Here is a 21,258-nt window from a genome sequence, read left to right on the forward strand (position 1 = left end):
TTCTGGAGTTCTAAGTACAGTGAGGTTTTTGCACAGTTACTAATTCTGAGACATGCCTTTTGGAGATAATGCCTCTTAGAAAGGTAGGCCTGGATGGATGGATGGATATATAATATATATATATATATATATATATATACACACACACACACACATACATATATACAGAATGGGTAAGTTAGATGTCATGGGTTTGAAATGTGCTGCCATGAGGGCTTGGATAACTGGAGATGGGTGCAGTGTTGGGAGATCAGACAAAACCTGCAACAAGCACTATCTGATCAGTCTGAGGAATCTGGGTATTTGAGGTTGCTCAATCAAAGAACTAGAACACTGCATAAAGAACACTGCTGAGGGTTAACACCTGTCTTGCTATGATGCATTATTGCAAGGCTATCCAAACCACCCTGGAAAAGCTCTAGTATAACTGGGATTCTAGTTTCCTTGTGCCAGAAATGAAACTTGACAAGATAAATGAACAGGTTAGTGAATAGGAGCAGCGAACAGGGGAGTTTTGCGAAGGAGTTTAGAGGGGGAATGGGAGAGTGGGGGGCTAGATACACTTAACATGCTCTATGACAGGTTTCAGAGTAGCAGCCGTGTTAGTCTGTATCCGCAAAACGAACAGGAGTACTTGTGGCACCTTAGAGACTCACAAATTTATTAGAGCATAAGCTTTCGTGGGCTACAGCCCACTGGTTGCTGGTGAGTATTTGCTTTAGGTTGGGGGGTTGTCTGTAAGCGAGGACAGGTCTGTCTCCCAAGATCTGTGAGAGTGAGGGATCATCTTTTCACAACCACACATCACTGAACAAAAACACTGACCCAGGAACCTATCCTTGTAACAAAGCCCGATGCCAACTCTGTCCACATATCTATTCAAGTGACATCATCATAGGACCTAATCACATCAGCCATACCATCAGGGGCTCATTCACCTGCACATCTACCATGTGATATATGCCATCATGTGCCAGCAATGCCCCTCCGCCATGTACATTGGCCAAACCGGACAGTCTCTACGCAAAAGAATTAATGGACACAAATCTGACATCAGGAATCATAATACTCAAAAACCAGTGGGAGAACACTTTAACCTGTCTGGTCATTCAATGACAGACCTGCGGGTGGCTATCTTACAACAGAAAAACTTCAAAAACAGACTCCAACGAGAGACTGCTGAGCTGGAATTGATATGCAAACTAGATACAATCAATTTAGGATTAAATAAGGACTGGGAATGGCTGAGCCATTACAAACATTGAATCTATCTCCCCTTGTAAGTATTCTCACACTTCTTATCAAAGTGTCTGTACTGGGCTAGCTTGATTATCACTTCAAAAATTTTTTTTCACTTACTTAATTGGCCTCTCAGAGTTGGTAAGACAACTCCCACCTGTTCATGCTCTCTGTATGTGTGTATATATATCTCCTCAATAATATGTTCCATTCTATGCATCCGAAGAAGTGGGCTGTAGCCCACGAAAGCTTATGCTCTAATAAATTTGTTAGTCTCTAAGGTGCCACAAGTACTCCTGTTCTTTTAACATACTCTAAACGTCTTTAAACTTAAGGCCAAAAATACCCCCTGATAAAAAACAAAACAAAACAACAAAGAATAGTAAATAGAAAGAATAACAGAAAGAATAGTAAATATGGCAGGCGACCAGCTTGGCTTAACAGTGAAATCCTTGCTGATCTTAAACACAAAAAGGAAGCTTACAAGAAGTGGAAGATTGGACAAATAACCAGGGAGGAGTATAAAAATATTGCTCAGGCATGCAGGAGTGAAATCAGGAAGGCCAAATCACACTTGGAGTTGCAGCTAGCAAGGAATGTTAAGAGTACCAAGAAGGGTTTCTACAGGTATGTTAGCAACAAGAAGGTAGTCAAGGAAAGTGTGGGCCCCTTACTGAATGGGGGAGGCAACCTAGTGACAGAGGATGTGGAAAAAGCTAATGTACTCAATGCTTTTTTTGCCTCTGCCTTCATGAACAAAGTCAGCTCCCAGACTACTGCACTGGGCAGCACAGTATGGGGAGGAGGTGACCAGCCCTCTGTGGAGAAAGAAGTGGTTCAGGACTATTTAGAAAAGCTGGACGAGCACAAGTACATGGGGACGGATGCACTGCATGTGAGGGTGCTAAAGGGGTTGGCGGATGTGATTGCAGAGCCATTGGCCATTATCTTTGAAACCTCATGGTGATCAGAGGAGGTCCCGAATGACTGGAAAAAGGCTAATTGAGATTGAAATTCTCATGGTTCTGGTTAAAATATTCCCATCACAGAATATTGTTGACTAGGCAACAAAAAGGCAGATGAAATTCAATGTTGATAAATGCAAAGTAATGCACCTTGGAAAACATAATCCTAGAATATCAGGGTTGTAAGGGACCTCAGGAGATCATCTAGTCCAACCGCCCGCTCAAAGCAGGATCAATCCCCAATTAAATCATCCCAGCCAGGGCTTTGTCAAGCCTGACCTTAAAAACCTCTAAGGAAGGAGATTCCACCACCTCCCTAGGTAACCCATTCCAGTGCTTCACCACCCTCCTAGTGAAAAAGTTTTTCCTAATATCCAACCTAAACTTCCCCTACTGCCATGTTGAGGATTTTATTAATTTCTTATTATTTGTATGGTGAGTACACCTCGAAGCCTCTGGGATCATGCTTAGGCACCCTACAGATAAATAATGAAAAAACAGTTACCTACCTTTCCACAACTGTTGTTCTTCCAGATGTGTTGCACATGCCCATACCACTGTAGCTGCGTCTGCACCTTGTGCACAGTTGCTAGAAAACTTTTTCCCTCAGTGGTTCCTGTTGGGGTGACTCGAGCACACTCTACAGCAGTCTGCCATTGCATGCCAGTAGAATCATAGAATCATAGAATATTAGGGTTGGAAGAGACCTCAGGAGGTCATCTAGTCCAACTCCCTGCTCAAAGCAGGACCAATCCCCAACTAAATTATCCCAGCCAGGGCTTTGTCAAGCCAGGCCTTAAAAACCTTTAAGAGGAAGATTCCACCACCTCCCTAGGTAACCCATTCCAGTGCTTCACCACCCTCCTAGTGAAATTGTGTTTCTGAATATCCAACCAAGACCTCCCCCACTTCAACGTGAGACCATTGCTTCTTGTTCTGTCATCTGCCATCACTGAGAACAGCCTAGCTCCATCGTCTTTGGAACACCCTTCAGGTAGGTGAAGGCCGCTATCAAATCCCCCCTCACTCGTCTCTTCTGCAGACTAAATAACCCCAGTTCCCCCAGCCTCTCCTCATAAATCATGTGCCCCAGCCCCCTAATCATTTTTGTTGCCCTCCTCTGGACTCTCTCCAATTTGTCCACATCCCTTCTGTAGTGAGGGAACCAAACCTGGACACAATAATCCAGGTGTGGCCTCACCAGTGCCAAATAGAGGGGAATAATCACTTCCCTCAATCTGGTGGCAATGCTCCTACTAATACAGCCCAATATGCCGTTGGCCTTGTAGGCAACAAGGGCACACTGCTGACTCATATCCAGCTTCTCGTCCACTGCAATCCTCAGGTCCTTTTCTGCAGAACTGCTGCTTAGCCAGTCGGTCCCCAGCCTGTAGCCATGCATGGAATTCTTCCTTCCTAAGTGCAGGACTCTGCAGTTGTCCTTGTTGAACCTCATCAGATTTCTTTTGGCCCAATCCTCCAATTTGTCTAGGTGACTCTGGACCCTATCCCTACCCTCCAGCGAATCTACCTCTCCCCCAAGTGTAGTGTCATCTGTGAACTTGCTGAGGGTGCAATTCATCCCATCTTCCAGATCATTAATAAAGATGTTGAACAAAAGCAGCCCCAGGACTGACCCCTGGGGCACTCTGCCTGATACCGGCTGCCAACTAGACATCGAGCCATTGATCACTACCCATTGAGCCCAACAATCTAGCAGCTTTCTAGCCACCTGATAATCCATTCATTCAGCCCATACTTCTTTAACTTGCTGGCAAGAATACTGTGGGAGACCGTATCAAAAGATTTGCTAAAGTCAAGATATATCACATCCACCACTTTCCCCATATCCACAGAGCCAGTTATCTCATCATAGAAGGCAATCAGGTTGGTCAGGCATGACTTGCCCTTGGTGAATCCATGCTGACTGTCCCTGATCACCTTCCTATCTTCAAAGTGCTTCAAAATGGATTCCTTGAGGACCTGCTCCATGATTTTGCCGGGGACTGAAGTGAGGCTGTAGTTCCCCGTATTCTCTTTCTTCCCTTTTTAAAATATGGGCACTATATTTGCCTTTTTCCAATCGTCCTGGACCTCCCCCAATCGCCACATATTTTCAAAGATAATGGCCAATGGCTCTGCAATCACACCAGCCAACTCCCTCAGCACCCTTGGATGCATTAGATCTGGACCCATGGACTTGTGCACATCCAGTTTTTCTAAATAGTCTTTAACCTGTTCTTTCACCACTGAGGTCTGCTCACCTCCTCCCCATATTGTGATGCCCAGTGCAGCAGTCTGGGAGCTGACCTTGTCTGTAAAGTCCGAGTTAAAAAAAAGTATTGAGTACTTCAGCTTTTTCCACATCATCTGTCACTATGTTGCCTCCCCATTCAGTAAGGGTCCCACACTTTCCCTGACCTTCTTGTTGCTAGCATACTTTCTTGTTACCTTTCACATCCCTTGCTAGCTGCAATTCCAATTATGACTTGGTCTTCCTGATTACACCCCTGCATGCTCTAGCAATATTTTTATACTCCTCCCTAGTCATCTGACCAAATTTCCACTTCTTGTATGCTTCCTTTTTGAGTTTAAGCTCACCGAAGATTTCACTGTTAAGCCAAGCTGGTCGCCTGCCATATTTGCTATTCTTTCTGCACATCGGGATGGTTTGTTCCTGCAACCACAATAAGACTTCTTTAAAATACAGCCAGCTCTCCTGGACTCCTTTCCCGCTCATATTAGCCTCCCAGAGGATCCTGCCCATTAGTTCCCTGAGGGAGTCTAAGTCTTCTTTTCTGAAGTCCAGAGTCCGTATTTTGCTACTCTCCTTTCTTCCTTTTGTCAGGATCCTGAACTCAACCATCTCATGGTCACTGCTGCCCAGGATGCCACCCACTTCTACTTCCCTGTTTGTAAGCAGCAGGTCAAGAGGCGCACGGCCCCTAGTTGGTTCCTCCAGCACTTGTACCAGGAAGTCGTCCCCAACTCTCTCCAAAAACTTCCTGGATTGTCTGTGCATTGCTGTATTGCGCTCCCAGCAGATGTCAGGGGATTGAAGCCCTGCATTAGAACCAAGACCTGTGATCTGGAAACTTTAGTTAGCTGTCCGAAGAAAGCCTCCTTCTGATAAGGTGCAATAAGGTGCAGCTACCCCCAATGCCCCTCAGTTCCTTGCAGAATGATCATGTACAACATCCCAAAGAACAACAGTTATGGAAAGGCAGGTAACCATTTTTAGTTCAAGTGATTGTACATGTCCATTCCACATTAGGTGGCTCACAAGCAGATTAATGTGGAGGCGGGTTCAGAGTCTACCCGATCAGCATTGTAGAACAGCCTGTCTGAAACTGGATTGATGGAAAATGGCATAATAAGCAGAAAAAGTGTGCACTGATGACCAGTTTGCTGCTTTGCAAACATTTTGAATGGATATTTGTGCTAGAAAAGCTGCTCAAGTTGCTTCTGCTATAGTCAAATGAGCCAATATTCAAGGGGTGGTGTGATACAGCTAACCGGTAGTACAAACAAATGCAAGAGTCCTCTGAGTGGAAACCGATTTGCCTTTCACCGCATCTGCAATCGTGACAAATAACTGCATTGAGGATCTTAAAGGTTCTGGTGCGGTCCAAGTAGAAGGCCAGTGCTCTCCTCACATACAGCAATGAAGCTTCTGCTTGCTCATCTGTATGCGTGTGAGGCTTCGGGAAAATGTTGGCAAATAAATTGCCTGATTCATGTGGAATCAGGCAATTTATTTATTGCCTCTTTGTGAAAGTGGCATTTCTGGTTGTGATAACCTCAGCAAGGAGAGTGGGTCCATTGAGAGCCCTGATTCCAGAATCTCCTTATATTTTTCCATAAGGATAAAGTTTACCTCTGCCCTCACCCAAAATTATTAACATAGGTCATTTCCAAAGAGGTGGAAAGCAATCTACTGCTCACTGGAGGGTGGAACACTGAAATCACTGCTAAATGTACTTTAATGGAACTGTCAGGCCTTGCTGTTTTAGGTGCAACAGATAATTCAAAACACTGGAGAGACACTTCTCTGTTCAGACCGGATAGAAAAATATTTCTATTTGGCCAGGTAAGTACGCCTAGTTGAAGGCTTTCTGCTGTTCAGAAGCACCTCCTCAATATTTTTCAATAAAGTCATTTCTAGTGGTGTTAGCCAGGAAGCATCCACTCTGTCAAGTGGAGGGCCTGTGGGGGTTGGGATGGAACAGACAGCCATGTTCCTGAGAGATCATGTCTGAATCTAATGGGATTGGTAGAGGAGGCCTTGCTAATATGGTTGAGAAGCAGTGTTGTCGAAGCCATGCTGGTTCTATTAATATGAGGCAACCATGTTCCCGCTTGGCCTCAAATAGGACTCTGGATAGTAATCGTATCGGAGTAAAGGCATACAACTGGGAGTTCATCCATGATAACAGAAAAACATCCAAAAAGCCAGCGCTTTGACCCTCTTGGGAGCAAAACTGATGGCACTTAAGCTTTATAAGATCTTTTGGTACAAAGTCCCCCTCCTGGTAGGGCTACTGCTGTATTGAGAGTTAATACCTATGATGTATGAAATTTTCTTTTTGTTTGTTTGTTCTAACTGGCGGTTCACATTCAGATCCTATGATGTCCTCAAAGGATGAGAGTATTCAATAGGGTTTTTCAATCAATTTTTAGATCTTCTTCTGTTTTGCCAGTTTGCAAACTAAACTACTGCAGTGTTCAGGCACAGGAATTTTTCCTGACTGTCCAGCTCTAGTGGTAATAGGGTGATTCAGAATTTGCCCTCTTCAAGAGCAGAACTATGGGAAGGGGGGGGGGGGAAAAGAAGGAGTAATATGCGTGGGGGTTTGGGTTTTTTAAGGTTTCTTAGGAGTTGCTGTCTCCCTGTCCCAAGAGGGAGGGGGCCCTGTGCTTCAATGTAATTTATCTGGAATTCACCCACCCAAGGATAGGCATTGGAGCAAATCCAGATTATGTGAAGAGCCCAATAGGGGGCTTGGAAGTTTGAAAGGAAAGCTGAAAGACCTAGTAACTTGGGCTTTGTTCAGTAAATCAAGTGGCATTTTGTACATAGATAGGGATTTCTCACTTACTGCACAGTCATCCAATGATGCATGAGAAATGGAGATGTTATGTGCTTCTTGGCTGGGCATAGATTACCCAAAGCACTCCTTGCACTTTGACATGGAGTCCCAGCTGTGAAGGTTGAAGAGAAACCCTTTTCTACCTCAGACTTAGAACCAGTTTCTCTGGCTGAGCTGCTGTACCCCTACTTCGCAGCCCAGAAACCAATTCCTCTTCTGAACCTGAAACAGAGCTTCACAGAAGAAGCAACCTTGAATTTGGAGAGCATCTCTGATATGAACAGGAGTGGGAATCCTTTTGGGAGGAAACTTGCTGCTCTTGGTTGAGCTTTTCCACGGTGGAAGGAGAAATCATAAGGCCCTGACGTGTTGGTTTGACTCAGAGCTTCATGCCCTGGCAAAGGGAAGGTCACCTGGCTAGTAGTAAGCAGAGCAGAGATTGTTCTCAGAAGCTTCTGAAAGGCAACCTCACAAATCTAGCACCTCTTGGACTTTGCTAGAAACACGCAGAGCAACTCTGCATATGTGTGTGCTAGGTCAGGGGTGAGGGGAAGAGTGGGAAGACAAAGCCCTGTAGAGAGATGCTGCACCAGAGGGCTGGAACCTCAGTACCCTGGTGATTCCCAGGCTGAAGAGAGGAGATATAAACTGAATGAAATTGCTATTGCCCAAATAAAGAAATAAAATCTAAAATATATAAAAACAAACTAGTGAGAATAAGCCAAATTGACTACTTCTGCCAGCACAGGTGGTATTCTCTTCGATTCTTCCTGTCAAAGGTAGGGGCCTGGGCAGAGACAGATGCATCATGGAGGTGAATGCCTGGCTGTGAAGATGGTGTCGCCAGGAGGGCTTTGGCTTCCTAGACCATGGGATGCTATTCGAGGAAGGACTGCTAGGCAGAGATGGCGTTCACCTTTCGAGGAGGGGAAAGACCCTATTTGGACACAGACTGGCTAACCTAGTGAGGAGGGCTTTAAACTAGATTCGACGGGGACAGATGAGCAAAGCCCACAGGTAAGTGGGGAACATGGAGACCTGGGAGATGGGTCGGAAACGAGAGGGAGTGTGGGCTATATTGGCAGAGAGAAAGGAGGGTCAGGACAAAACTGGGAGGAAAGATCAAACCAGTATTTTAGATGCCTATATACAAATGCGAGAAGTATGGGTAATAAGCAGGAAGAACTGGAAGTGCTAATAAATAAATACAACTATGACATTGTTGGCATCACTGAAACTTGGTGGGATAATACACATGATTGGAATGTTGGTGTGGATGGGTACAGCTTGCTCAGGAAGGATAGACAGGGGAAAAAGGGAGGAGGTGTTGCCTTATATATTAAAAATGTACACACTTGGACTGAGGTAGAGATGGACATAGGAGATGGAAGTGTTGAGAGTCTCTGGGTTAGGCTAAAAGGGGTAAAAAACAAGGGAGCTGTCATGCTAGGAGTCTACTACAGGCCACCTAACCAGGTGGAAGAGGTGGATGAGGCTTTTTTTAAACAACTAACAAAATCATCCAAAGCCCAAGATTTGGTGGTGATGGGGGACTTCAACTATCCAGATATATATTGGGAAAATAACACAGCGGGGCACAGACTATCCAACAAATTCTTGGACTGCATTGCAGACAACTTTTTATTTCAGAAGGTTGAAAAAGCTACTAGGGGGGAAGCTGTTCTAGACTTGATTTTAACAAATAGGGAGGAACTTGTTGAGAATTTGAAAGTAGAAGGCAGCTTGGGTGAAAGTGATCATGAAATCATAGAGTTTGCAATTCTAAGGAAGGGTAGAAGGGAGAACAGCAAAATAGAGACAATGGATTTCAGGAAGGCAGATTTTGGTAAGCTCAGAGAGCTGATAGGTAAGGTCCCATGGGAATCAAGACTGAGGGGAAAAACAACTGAGGAGAGTTGGCAGTTTTTCAAAGGGACACTATTGAGGGCCCAAAAGCAAGCTATTCCGCTGGTTAGGAAAGATAGAAAATGTGGCAAAAGACCACCTTGGCTTAACCACGAGATCTTGCATGATCTAAAAAATAAAAAGGAGTCATATAAAAAATGGAAACTAGGACAGATTACAAAGGATGAATATAGGCAAACAACACAGGAATGCAGGGGCAAGATTAGAAAGGCAAAGGCACAAAATGAGCTCAAACTACCTACGGGAATAAAGGGAAACAAGAACACTTTTTATCAATACATTAGAAGCAAGAGGAAGACCAAAGACAGGGTAGGCCCACTGCTTAGTGAAGAGGGAGAAACAGTAACAGGAAACTTGGAAATGGCAGAGATGCTTAATGACTTCTTTGTTTCGGTCTTCACCGAGAAGTCTGAAGGAATGCCTAGCATAGTGAATGCTAATGGAAAGGGGGTAGGTTTAGCAGATAAAATAAAAAAAGAACAAGTTAAAAATCACTTAGAAAAGTTAGATGCCTGCAAGTCACCAGGGCCTGATGAAATGCATCCTAGAATACTCAAGGAGCTAATAGAGGAGGTATCTGAGCCTCTAGCTATTATCTTTGGAAAATCATGGGAGACGGGAGAGATTCCAGAAGACTCGAAAAGGGCAAATATAGTGCCCATCTATAAAAAGGGAAATAAAAACAACCCAGGAAACTACAGACCAGTTAGTTTAACTTCTGTGCCAGGGAAGATAATGGAGCAAGTAATTAAGGAAATCATCTGCAAACACTTGGAAGGTGGTAAGGTGATAGGGAACAGCCAGCATGGATTTGTAAAGAACAAATCATGTCAAACCAATCTGATAGCTTTCTTTGATAGGATAACGAGCCTTGTGGATAAGGGTGAAGCTGTGGATGTGGTATACCTAGACTTTAGTAAGGCATTTGATACGGTCTCGCATGATATTCTTATCGATAAATTAGGCAAATACAATTTAGATGGGGCTACTATAAGGTGGGTGCATAACTGGCTGGATAACCGTACTCAGAGAGTTGTTATTAATGGTTCCCAATCCTGCTGGAAAGGCATAACGAGTGGGGTACCGCAGGGGTCTGTTTTGGGACCGGCTCTGTTCAATATCTTCATCAACGACTTAGATATTGGCATAGAAAGTACGCTTATTAAGTTTGCGGATGATACCAAACTGGGAGGGATTGCAACTGCTTTGGAGGACAGGGTCATAATTCAAAATGATCTGGACAAATTGGAGAAATGGTCTGAGTTAAACAGGATGAAGTTTAACAAAGACAAATGCAAAGTGCTCCACTTAGGAAGAAAAAATCAGTTTCACACATACAGAATGGGAAGAGACTGTCTAGGAAGGAGTACGGCAGAAAGGGATCTAGGGGTTATAGTGGACCACAAGCTAAATATGAGTCAACAGTGTGATGCTGTTGCAAAAAAAGCAAACATGATTCTGGGATGTATTAACAGGTGTGTTGTGAGCAAGACACGAGAAGTCATTATTCCGCTCTACTCTGCTCTGGTTAGGCCTCAGCTGGAGTATTGTGTCCAGTTCTGGGCACCGCATTTCAAGAAAGATGTGGAGAAATTGGAAAGGGTCCAGAGAAGAGCAACAGGAATGATTAAAGGTCTTGAGAACATGACCTATGAAGGAAGGCTGAAAGAATTGGGTTTGTTTAGTTTGGAAAAGAGAAGACTGAGAGGGGACATGATAGCAGTTTTCAGGTATCTAAAAGGGTGTCATAAGGAGGAGGGAGAAAACTTGTTCACCTTAGCCTCTAAGGATAGAACAAGAAGCAATGGGTTTAAACTGCAGCAAGGGAGGTCTAGGTTGGACATTAGGAAAAAGTTCCTAACTGTCAGGGTGGTTAAACACTGGAATAGATTGCCTAGGGAGGTTGTGGAATCTCCATCTCTGGAGATATTTAAGAGTAGGTTAGATAAATGTCTATCAGGGATGGTCTAGACAGTATTTGGTCCTGCCATGCGGGCAGGGGACTGGACTCGATGACCTCTCGAGGTCCCTTCCAGTCCTAGAATCTATGAATCTATGAATCACCAGAGGCAGAACTGACGAGGGGGCAAGACTTAGCAACACCACAAGACTCCTGAGAATTCTACACCCCTCTTGTGGAGAGCTGGGAGAGAAGCTGGGCAGCAGGGAGATACTAGGGATATAAAATCAAATGGGGAAAAAACCCTAAGAGGAGCCTGTATTTCAAAGCTTAATACATACCGCAGAGGCCGTCTCCTTACTCTCACACAGAGCTCTTTCCAGATCACAAAGACTCTCCAGCCTGGTACCTCTCTTCTTTCCATTTGGCACTGGCTCCTTTAATTTCTTCTGTTTCCTTCTAAGACCCAGTGTTCCAATATCACATCTGGGAGACAAGACCTAAGGAACAGCCAAAGCACAACTGTGTGGAGCATTTCTCAGTGCATTTATCCTGGCATAACACATGGCCACGCACTCATAAGTCCATTTAGAACAGAAGTACCCTAAAACTTTGACTAAGCAAAGGTTATGTTGGGGGAAAAACAGTAGCCAGAGGACTGAATCCCATTTACTGAAATGGACGAGACCGCAGCCAAATTCATCTTTAATATGGAGTGGAGGTCCATGGAGACTCTGCTGCAGCACGCATTATTCCCTCTTGACTTTAGTCAGCTCCTGGCCACACTAAGACTCCAAGGCTGCCCCTCCAGACACCCCCAGTTTATAAACGAGGGTCTGGGAAAAGGTTAGGAATGTTTCTAGTTGCTGCAACAGTTTAGATTAATATCCAGGCTAACGAGCAGTGTCACAAGCACCTCTCTGCTCACACTGTACTTAAGAATTTGATATGGGAAGTTTGTCTGCACAGTTAGTCTTTGTTTCCAATTTAGTTAGTTAAGGAAAATACAAAACAAGCCTCCTCCAGGCTGAAGAGAAGTATGCAGTAAACTTACAATATGCACAATGCCTCTAAAACCTTTTGCAAAAACATTTAATAAAATATTAATGCCAATTTCAGCTTTTTATGGGATTAATACCTACAGCAGTGAGGGACTACTTAGACATGAACTCTGTGCATTACACATATTGAATCTATTTCCCCATGTTAAGTATCCTCACACATTCTTGTCAACTGTCTAAAATGGACCATCTTGATTATCACTACAAAAGTTTTTTTTCTCCTGCTGATAATACCTCATCTTTATTAATTAGCCTCTTACAGTTGGTATGGCTACTTCCACCTTTTCATGTTCTCTGTATGTATATATATTTCTTACTAGATGTTCCATTCTATGCATCTGATGAAGTGGGCTGTAGCCCATGAAAGCTTATGCTCAAATAAATTTGTTAGTCTCTAAGGCCTGGTCTACACTGGGGGGGGAATCGACCTAAGATACGCAACTTCAGCTACGAGAATAGCGTAGCTGAAGTCGACGTATCTTAGGTCGACTTACCTCGTTTCCTCACAGCGCGGGGTCGACTGCCGCCGCTCCCCGATCCGGCGGGTAGTGTAGACATTCCCTAAGGTGCCACAAGTACTCCTATTCTTTCTGTGCACATGTGTGGATACAGTTTAGAGTTCTTACCTCTAGAAGTGAGTAAGGGGAGTTCTCTGTCAGAAATGTATTGGCTGCACACTCCTTCCAAGCTTGAACATCTGCCACTAAAGACTCTAGCCTTGGCAGGTAGTCCAGATGTACCGGGATAGAGTGACCTCTCGCCACAAGTTCCACAAGTGTGTCTAGCACGGGCACACGTCCTCCAGCCTAATGAATTAGAAATTAAGAGATGCTTGATTTGTACAAGACAAAAACAGAACAAAGACATTTGAATCAACTGGAGTGAGGTTTTGTAAAACAGAATCTAGGCACTTTATTCACCTACTGAGAACAGTCCTATTTATGATTTCTTTTCAATTTTTGGCACCAGTTTGTTATCTGTGTTTTTTAAATGCCCTGATAATAAAGTACATTTTCAAACTGAAAGCATTAAAAAAAAAAAAAAAAAAAAGGACAACTACAAAATAACTCCAGGCCAAAAAGACTCCCCCAGCTGAAAGCGCCTAGTATCTACACCACCATGAATCCCTCTCTGCTGGAAAGCAAATGAATTTCTAGTGTGCCCTGAAGGTAAATCAAAACCTGTCTATGCATATCCAGTCTATGCACATCATAGCAGAGTAACATTCCAAAGCAGAGCTCCCCTTAAAAGCAGCCCCTGTTCATTTAATTAGGGGTCTACAGATCAAGTGGCTCCATCAATTGGAAGCATGGCAGAATCACATAAAGGAGAGGTGATTTCTGAAACAGGCAGAATTCAAACCATTTAGGACTCTACAGGTTACAAACATCTTAAATTTCATCCAAAACTCAACTGACAAAAGATTGCATAGCACTGATACTATGTACTGCTATAGGAAACAATGTTTGTTGTAAGTGATTCAATCAAATACATTTTTAGAAATAGAGAAAGAGCTGAAATTAAGGGTGCTGCCACTCAACAGGGCCTTCTCTTCATATCCTTCAGTGTGTGGAACGTCAAAGCCCCTAACTTAAACATTAGAAAACCAGCAAATGTTCAGTTAAGGTGTCGCCACATGATATCTCCAAAAAAAGTTAGTGTTGTAAGAATAAACAAAACCCAAACTTACAAAACCCAGGAAACGCACTCTCTCTTCATAGTTTCTGTTAAAAGGTAAATTTTTCAGCCTCTTTAAAATCCCAAGAAAAGTATATTGGACTGAAAATTAGTGGTCAGGTCAGGGTAGAACTCGTAGAGAAAATCTGAAGTCATCCGAAAAAAAAAGTTCCCAAGACAAAGCATCCTAAAAACTGAGTTATTTTGAACAGCTGCTAAAGACCTCTACCACTTTTTTTTCTCATACCTATCATTGCACCACCCTACCCCTGAGATCTAGTACACAGTATGAAGAAAGTGATCCATAATTTAAAACATTAAAAATGGAATGAAGCAGCACTCTTATTTTGCTAACAGAATACCACACAATTCAAAGGTACAATGGGGAAGAGGAGAGAGCACAGGAGTCTGTGTAGTGTGCCAGTAGTACGTTAATTCCAGTCTGTAATTCTAAAAAACAAGGTCTAAGAAATTATTATATTTCATGTTAGATGTTTTCAGTACCATGCACTAAACTCAGTGAGGGGTGTCCAGTGATATAGGTTTCTTGTGCTTCCTATCTCTGTTTTATCCTATGTGCAAAAAAATGTTAGAAGGATTTTGTAACTTTGAAAAAAGCTCAGTTTTTGGGTTCCTGCATTTTGGCATACTACTTTATCAGACGATCTTCAATTTTCCCCAAACTCAAGATCATCTTCCAATTTACAGGCTAATGTGACTTTAGATGTAAAATTATATGGACAATGCAAAATTTGGCTTTTAGCAGCAGTTTTGCCACAATTTTAAACTACTAAATCTATCTGTTAGGTACTTATCTAACCCCCATTACTGTAGAAGCCGAGCTTCTCACAATCTTTAACGTAGTTATCCCCACAACACCTGTTGAGGCCGAGAAGTGATGTTATCTGTATCTTACAGAAGAAGAACAAAGGCCCACAGAGAAACTAAGGCCAAAATTTTCAAAGGGACCTAAGAAAGTTAGGTGCTCAACTCCCAGGGGAAGTCAACAGGATTTGGGCATCTAGATCTCTTGCGCCCTTTAAAAAAAAAAAAAAAATTACGACTTGCCCAGTGTCATAGGAAGGTCTGTGGCAGAGTAGGGAACTGAACCTTGGTTTAAGAGCCAGGCTACTGCCTTAACCCCTGAACCATCCTTTCCCTTAAAGAGAACATATCCCTTGTATACACTTTAAAAAGGATGTTGAAAAACTGAAGAGAGTTTCTCAGTATGTACACGTGGAAGAAGGTTTCTGATATTAGGAGGCCCTTTAAGTTTAGAAGATAACAGCATAGCAAGATCTAACACTTGAAATTTGAAGTCAGAAAAATTCAATTTGGAAACAAGATGCACATTCTTAACACTGAAGATAATAAAAGTTTCCCATGTGAAGTGGTTAATTCACTGTTGCTTTAGGTCTTTAAACTGAGATTGGTTGTCTAAATGATATGTTTTAGTATAACCACAGTACATAAAGCAGTACAGTAGGGAAAAATAATTCCCTCTACCACAAGAGTTAACTAGATGAAATTCTATTGTCTGTGTTTTACTGAAGGTGAGACTAGATGATCACCATAGTCTCTTCTGGCCTTAAAAATCTATGAATCTACAATAGGCAACTACTACATTCCAAACTAGCTGCAATTTCTGAATAGTCTTAAGGAATAAACATCCAGATCACATGATATTAATCTGTTAACCACTGCACAAGTTGTTCAGCCACACCATTTCAGCCAAAGAAGACAGAATGTAGTTCCAACAGCTATGCTTCTCTTGTGTGGAGCAATTTTTGCCTATTATGATAAAGTATCACATAGTAGGATATCGGCTAAGGTGGAAAGCCCAAAATTCTGGTCTGTCAGCACACTGCATACTTTCAACTTGCTTGGGAAGCTCACTATCAGTGTACTCACAAATCAATCAATTCCTTTAAAGACAGAGTATAAATAAATGACAGCCATCGAGTATGGACAAAAAAATCACCAAAGTAAAACATTACTTCTCATAGGACAGAAGTTTCAGCCAATTCCTGTCATGACTTCAACAGTGAATGCAAAATAAAATACATAAGAGGAAAACCATTCATATATCATTTCTACACTAGGGACATTTACCAAAAATGCCCACTGGTAGCACTTCTGGGAGCTCCAGTGCAGACAAGGTTCTCGAGGGCCAGACTCATTCCTATCACTGAGTCCATCAGACTTGTTTTCAGAATGTTTAACTGATACATGTATAAATGGGTCCAGTCAGAGAAGCCTTCTCTATACAAATGGGAATATTAAGAGTGTTAGAAATGAGTAAAGGAATGTAAAATGTTTTTTTTTTAACCTCACTTTTTATCTGACATGAACAGCTGCTCATGTTATCTATTATCATCACAGTAATTCCAAAATTAGTTCACGTGAGAATTCTGTCGTCACTGGGCATATAATGCATATTATATATTTACAACTAGATGTTAGCTTAATAACTGGGCCATAAGCAAAAAACTACACAGATACAGTATAACTATGCTGTTTTAAATAGTCATCAGACAATCTCTGAAAATAATAGGCAATCCCTAACGTTAAAATAATGACCAGAGTAAGCTAGAAATAAAATAGTCTTAGCAACGTGGCTTTTACCAGCAAAGCTTTTTTGTGGCTAGATAATGGTACAAAAACTATAGTAGTGTTAAAATATAGTGTCATAATTGTTAACTGGTGGCTGTGAGAGACATATATTAAGGAATGTTTTGCACTATTTATCTATCAACAGCTCATTTTATAGATTCATTGCAGTAAGTTAATTCCAGATTCAAGTAATATACATAAGGTCCACTGCTGCCTGAGATATAAGTAAAAATTAAGCATTCATCAGTCCATAATTTAACTAGTTGTTTTAAGGCAGTAACTGTTACAAAACCAGCATGCTTAATTTCAAAGAAGATTGAAGCACATACTTCTAGCATATGCAAAAGTCAGTGAAGTGACATGTCTACTGACATCAATCTATGAATATTCCCAAATGAATAACAAACAGGAACAATTTACCTACCTGCAGGGCCTCCACTTCCTGTAGCCAATCTTTGGCCTTCTGTACAGCATCTTTCAGAGCAATACCATTTGGGAGATAGGCAGGAATCTCCTCTATCTCCTTGACTGCTGCCGCAAGACTGCTTACTGACTGTCGTGGTCTATGTAAATGATACACACAGCCTACTCAAAATGTGATACAAAGTAGTTCATTTTAGCTTTGTTATTCAAAGGCTGGTGAAAAATCTCAAACTACAAAACAAATTGAACTGAATTAGGGATGAACCCTACACACACACAATTCTAAGAATGAGACTACATTCTTACCACTAAAAAACTATGCTGTTCAAGGAGCTGTTTCAGAGGGAGGAAGGTATGCCCAAAACTACCGGTGAATTTGTGTCTTGGTAATATGACTAGGGTTTTAACAACAATAATGTATGGCACAATACCTAATTATTGGCTATCAAGTAAGTCATTACTGCAGTGACATTTGGGAGTGTTAACATTTTGATTTATAAATAATTCATTTAAAAAAACTGGTATTTTTGTAATAGTTAAATTCAGGCTAAAACTAGGCACAATTTAAGAAAAGGACACCACACCCCACATCCATGCCCCTCCACAAATATCATATACCACATAAGTGAGAAAGGGCTGTTGGACTTATTCCTCTCACTTTAAAAAAAAAAAAAAAAAGTTTTTTTATGCCTGGAAAAGGTGAGCAATATGGATCTCAGTCTAGGGAAAAGTAGACAGAGACCACTAGCCAGTGACTTAAATGCCAACTTGGATCATTGTAGCTAGGAATGTAGAGGTGTAAGACTCGAAGTTACCCAGAGTACTGTATATGAGTTTCTGTCGCAGAGCTGACTTAAAAAAAAAAAAAAAAAAAAAAAAAAAAAAAGGGGGACTGAGCAGAGATTTCGGTTCACCATACCCACTAAACTTGAGAGATACATTTTAAAAGTGTTTTTTTCCCTGCATCTAAAAGGTTTTTGCTAGGTATACTGAAGAACTTGAAAAGAAAGCTAAGGAGAGGTTGTTCACCACAGTATTTTTTTTTTAACTGTGTCAAATGTAAACATTTCAAATGTGTGTCCTTCAGTGCCTGTGAAATCATTTTGGTACATTTCCTGGTACTGAATTATTGAGTATGTACCACGAGGATTTCAGAGAGAGAAAAAAAATGGTTGGTTGTTTAAGACTACTTAAAACTTATCTTGGGGCGATTGCTGCCTTGCACACTCAGCCTGGTTAATGGGGCCATCTGGCACAAATTTACGTTTAACTCCATTGGTTTTTAATTTGTTGTTCACTTTCAGCTAAAAAGAATGAAGAGAGTAAAGTCACTGTAGCAAACGAAGGTGTTAGAACCTTGTTTACTCAAAAAGCTGCTGTTTGATTCTGGAGTGCCTTATATATTTTGAAAAGAGGTGTCCAAAGTGGTTTAAAAGAAAAAGCAGTGTACTACATGCATCCTTTTTCTTCTCATCAGAGTTGCGGTGACCAATCAGGAAAATTTGGGTTTTTATTTTATAGTGATTATACATTTCCATGAGGGAGATTTAACATAAAATTTAAAATTCCATAAACCTTTGAATGAGAGCCTGAGCATCTGTTAGAAAGTTCCAAAGGCAGGAAATTTTTAGAGATACAGCAGATTCACCCTTAACTCAAACCTGTCAGCTAATAGTAGGGGCTTCAGGAAAAAATATTTATTTGTCATGATGCTATTACATACTGTATATTCTGCAATTCATAACTTAGTTTTGTTGCTTACAGGCACAATTTCACCTATAGCTCTGATTTTTTGTGGGATCAAGCCAAACTTATTCTGTAGTTTGCGCTTTACCATCACATTTGTCTTAAATAATAAACAATGTGACTAGTACAAGAGTGGTAAGAAATGCTCTAGTGTTTAAATAAATATGAAGCCAAGGATCTGGGAGCCAAATTCTGGTCTCATAGAATCTGCACTTAGCATACAGCTTTCAATTACATCTTAATGAACGTAACAAATGTTATTTCTTCCTTTATATTGAGGGTGAAACGCCCAGCAGCATCCTTATCACAGTGAGGAGGTATTCCATCTCAATTCCTCCTCTCTCCATCCTTAGGCCTTGTCTACATGGGAGAGTTTTACCATTTATACTGATATAATTACAACTATAGAAGTATAAACCACCCCACTTGGATACTCTTATTCCAGTATAATAGTGGGTTTTTTTGGTTTAGCTTACATCCTATCTTAAGAAACATAAGCTAAAATCAAAAAAGCCTCTATTATTCCGGTATAAGAATGTCTACATGGGGGACTGATACCGGTAGAACCACACTGGTTTAAATTCACATCTTAGCTTATAATTCACATTTTAGCTTTATTGTGTAGAAAAGCACTAAGATCTGAAACACTGATGGAGGAGTAAACAATTGAATTGATCTGAACCTTCAACTGTTTTTACAGGTCCTTTCCATCTTCCCCTCCCTTCATTTGTCCACGTAAGATATATATAAGCAGCATGGAAGTGTTTGTCTACACATCATCCAATATTACAAAGTTCCATGCAATACCTGATACAAACTAAGTAATGACACATTAGTATATTCATGCACTCATAAAAATGAAGAGAAAAACAAAGGCAAGAAGGTCAGGACCACATGTGAACTGCCTGCTTTTTGGGTTACCAAATGAAAGATGCAACACTAATTGCACCTATTCCCAAACTCTAAGATTCAGCGTCTACCTGGCCTTTATCAGATTTCTGGCCTTGTCATCCCAGTGTTCAGACACAGTAAGAAGTTCTTGCAGTTTAGCCATTGCTTTCTCAACTGCTGAATGAGGAGTTAGTCCAACGCCTGAGTCTATGAGTCGTCTCATATCATCCAGAGTAAGGGAGCTTTGATCCAAGCAAGCTTGCTGTACATCTTCCAGCCAGCGTGCCTGCTCCAGACGGATCCGCAGTTCTGCTAGCTGTGGAAGATCAACATCAAACTCAAAGCTGACATTCAATAGCTCCTGCAGTTCTGCAGCCCTGGGCATTTCTTCAGAGAGAAGTTTTTGGCTATGCTGTTGGAAAGCTTCCACACGATTAAGAAGATCCTGAAACACACAACAGCAACTATTAAAACAAAAGGAGAAATCCATTGTCAAAGCTTAAAGTTCCTATACCCAACAGCACTGCAATCTTGGCTGTTCTGTTAGTTAAAGCACTGCTAGTAGAATTTACTGGCAAACACCTCACTAAGGCCATGTCTATATGTACAGTGTTGCAGCGGCACAGGTGTACTAAAACAGCGGCGCCACTGCAGCATGTGTGGTGAAGACGCTCTATGCCGACAGGCGCTCTCCCATCAGCATAAAAAAAACCACCCCTGCGAACAGCAGGAGCTATACTGGCAACATAGCTTGTTCACACAAGTGCTTATGCTGATGTAACTTATGTCAGTCGGGGGTGGTATATTCACACCCCTGGGTGACATAAGTTATGCCAACAAACTATAGTGTAGGCATAGTGTATGATGCAAGGAATGCACGAGGAAAATTTACCTTGAAATGCTCATCCTCCTCTTAATACCTTGAGATTTAGAATATTTTCATAAATAGTGTATCAGCAACACTAAACAGAACACGAGTCCTTCCACTTGTGAATTCCTGTTCTAGACTAGCTGTTCAACTGTATGCAGTCTTAAGAACATTTTATTGCTATCTTTAAGTGTTTTAGTTCCTCCCCGTCCTCTTTAGAGCTCTCAAAGTTACCTTCAGTAATGGAGTCTGACTGAGGACACAGGGTAGAGCATACAGCTGTCTTACAAACAACCGAAGCTCATTCACAGTCAGCTGATTTGGGGATTTTCCTCCACCAGAACGATATCTGCAATTACATATAGGCATTTCCAGATTGTCAGATGTCACTAAAACATACTCCAACATTTAAAGTTTTAAGTCTACTCATGAATTTTCAGAAACTTTATCTCAGAGATTATACATGAAAAGCATGATCTTCAAAGGTATCTAAGTGACTTAGGACTTGTCTATATGCGAAACTGACTGGAAAAAATGGTTACCCACCTTTTCTTAAACATTGTTCTTCGAGATGTGTTGCTCATGTCCATTCCATTGTAGGTGTGCACGCACCCACATGTGCGGTCGGAGACGTTTATGTTAGCAGTATCCGTAGGGCTAGCTGTGGTGCCCTCTGGAGTGCCGCGCTCATTCCATGGTTTATCAGGTGCCGCCAGCCCTCTGCCCTCTCAGTTTCTTCTTCTCGATAACTCCAACAGAGGGACAGGAGGGCGGGTAATGGAATGGACATGAGCAACACATCTCAAAGAACAGTTTTTTCTTCTTCGAGTGCTTGCTCATGTCAATTCCAGTGTAGGTG

General features: G+C 41.7%; 1 protein-coding gene across 4 annotated transcripts in view; it reads right to left on the reverse strand.

Annotated features, from left to right (window-relative positions):
• The window catches only part of KDM5B (lysine demethylase 5B), a 188,952-nt gene that overhangs the window by 24,095 nt on the left and 143,599 nt on the right, over positions 1-21,258 (reverse strand). For all 4 annotated transcript variants that reach the window (XM_065403804.1, XM_065403805.1, XM_065403803.1 and 1 more), the window contains 5 exons: positions 20,634-20,748; positions 19,621-19,976; positions 16,896-17,034; positions 12,808-12,987; positions 11,462-11,620 (listed from right to left, as the gene is read on the reverse strand). In XM_065403804.1, the coding sequence (XP_065259876.1) occupies positions 11,462-11,620; positions 12,808-12,987; positions 16,896-17,034; positions 19,621-19,976; positions 20,634-20,748 (949 nt within the window). The remainder of the gene's footprint in view (positions 1-11,461; positions 11,621-12,807; positions 12,988-16,895; positions 17,035-19,620; positions 19,977-20,633; positions 20,749-21,258) is intronic.

Source organism: Emys orbicularis, chromosome 4 (genome assembly GCF_028017835.1).
Source record: "Emys orbicularis isolate rEmyOrb1 chromosome 4, rEmyOrb1.hap1, whole genome shotgun sequence".
Lineage (NCBI taxonomy): Eukaryota > Metazoa > Chordata > Testudines > Emydidae > Emys > Emys orbicularis.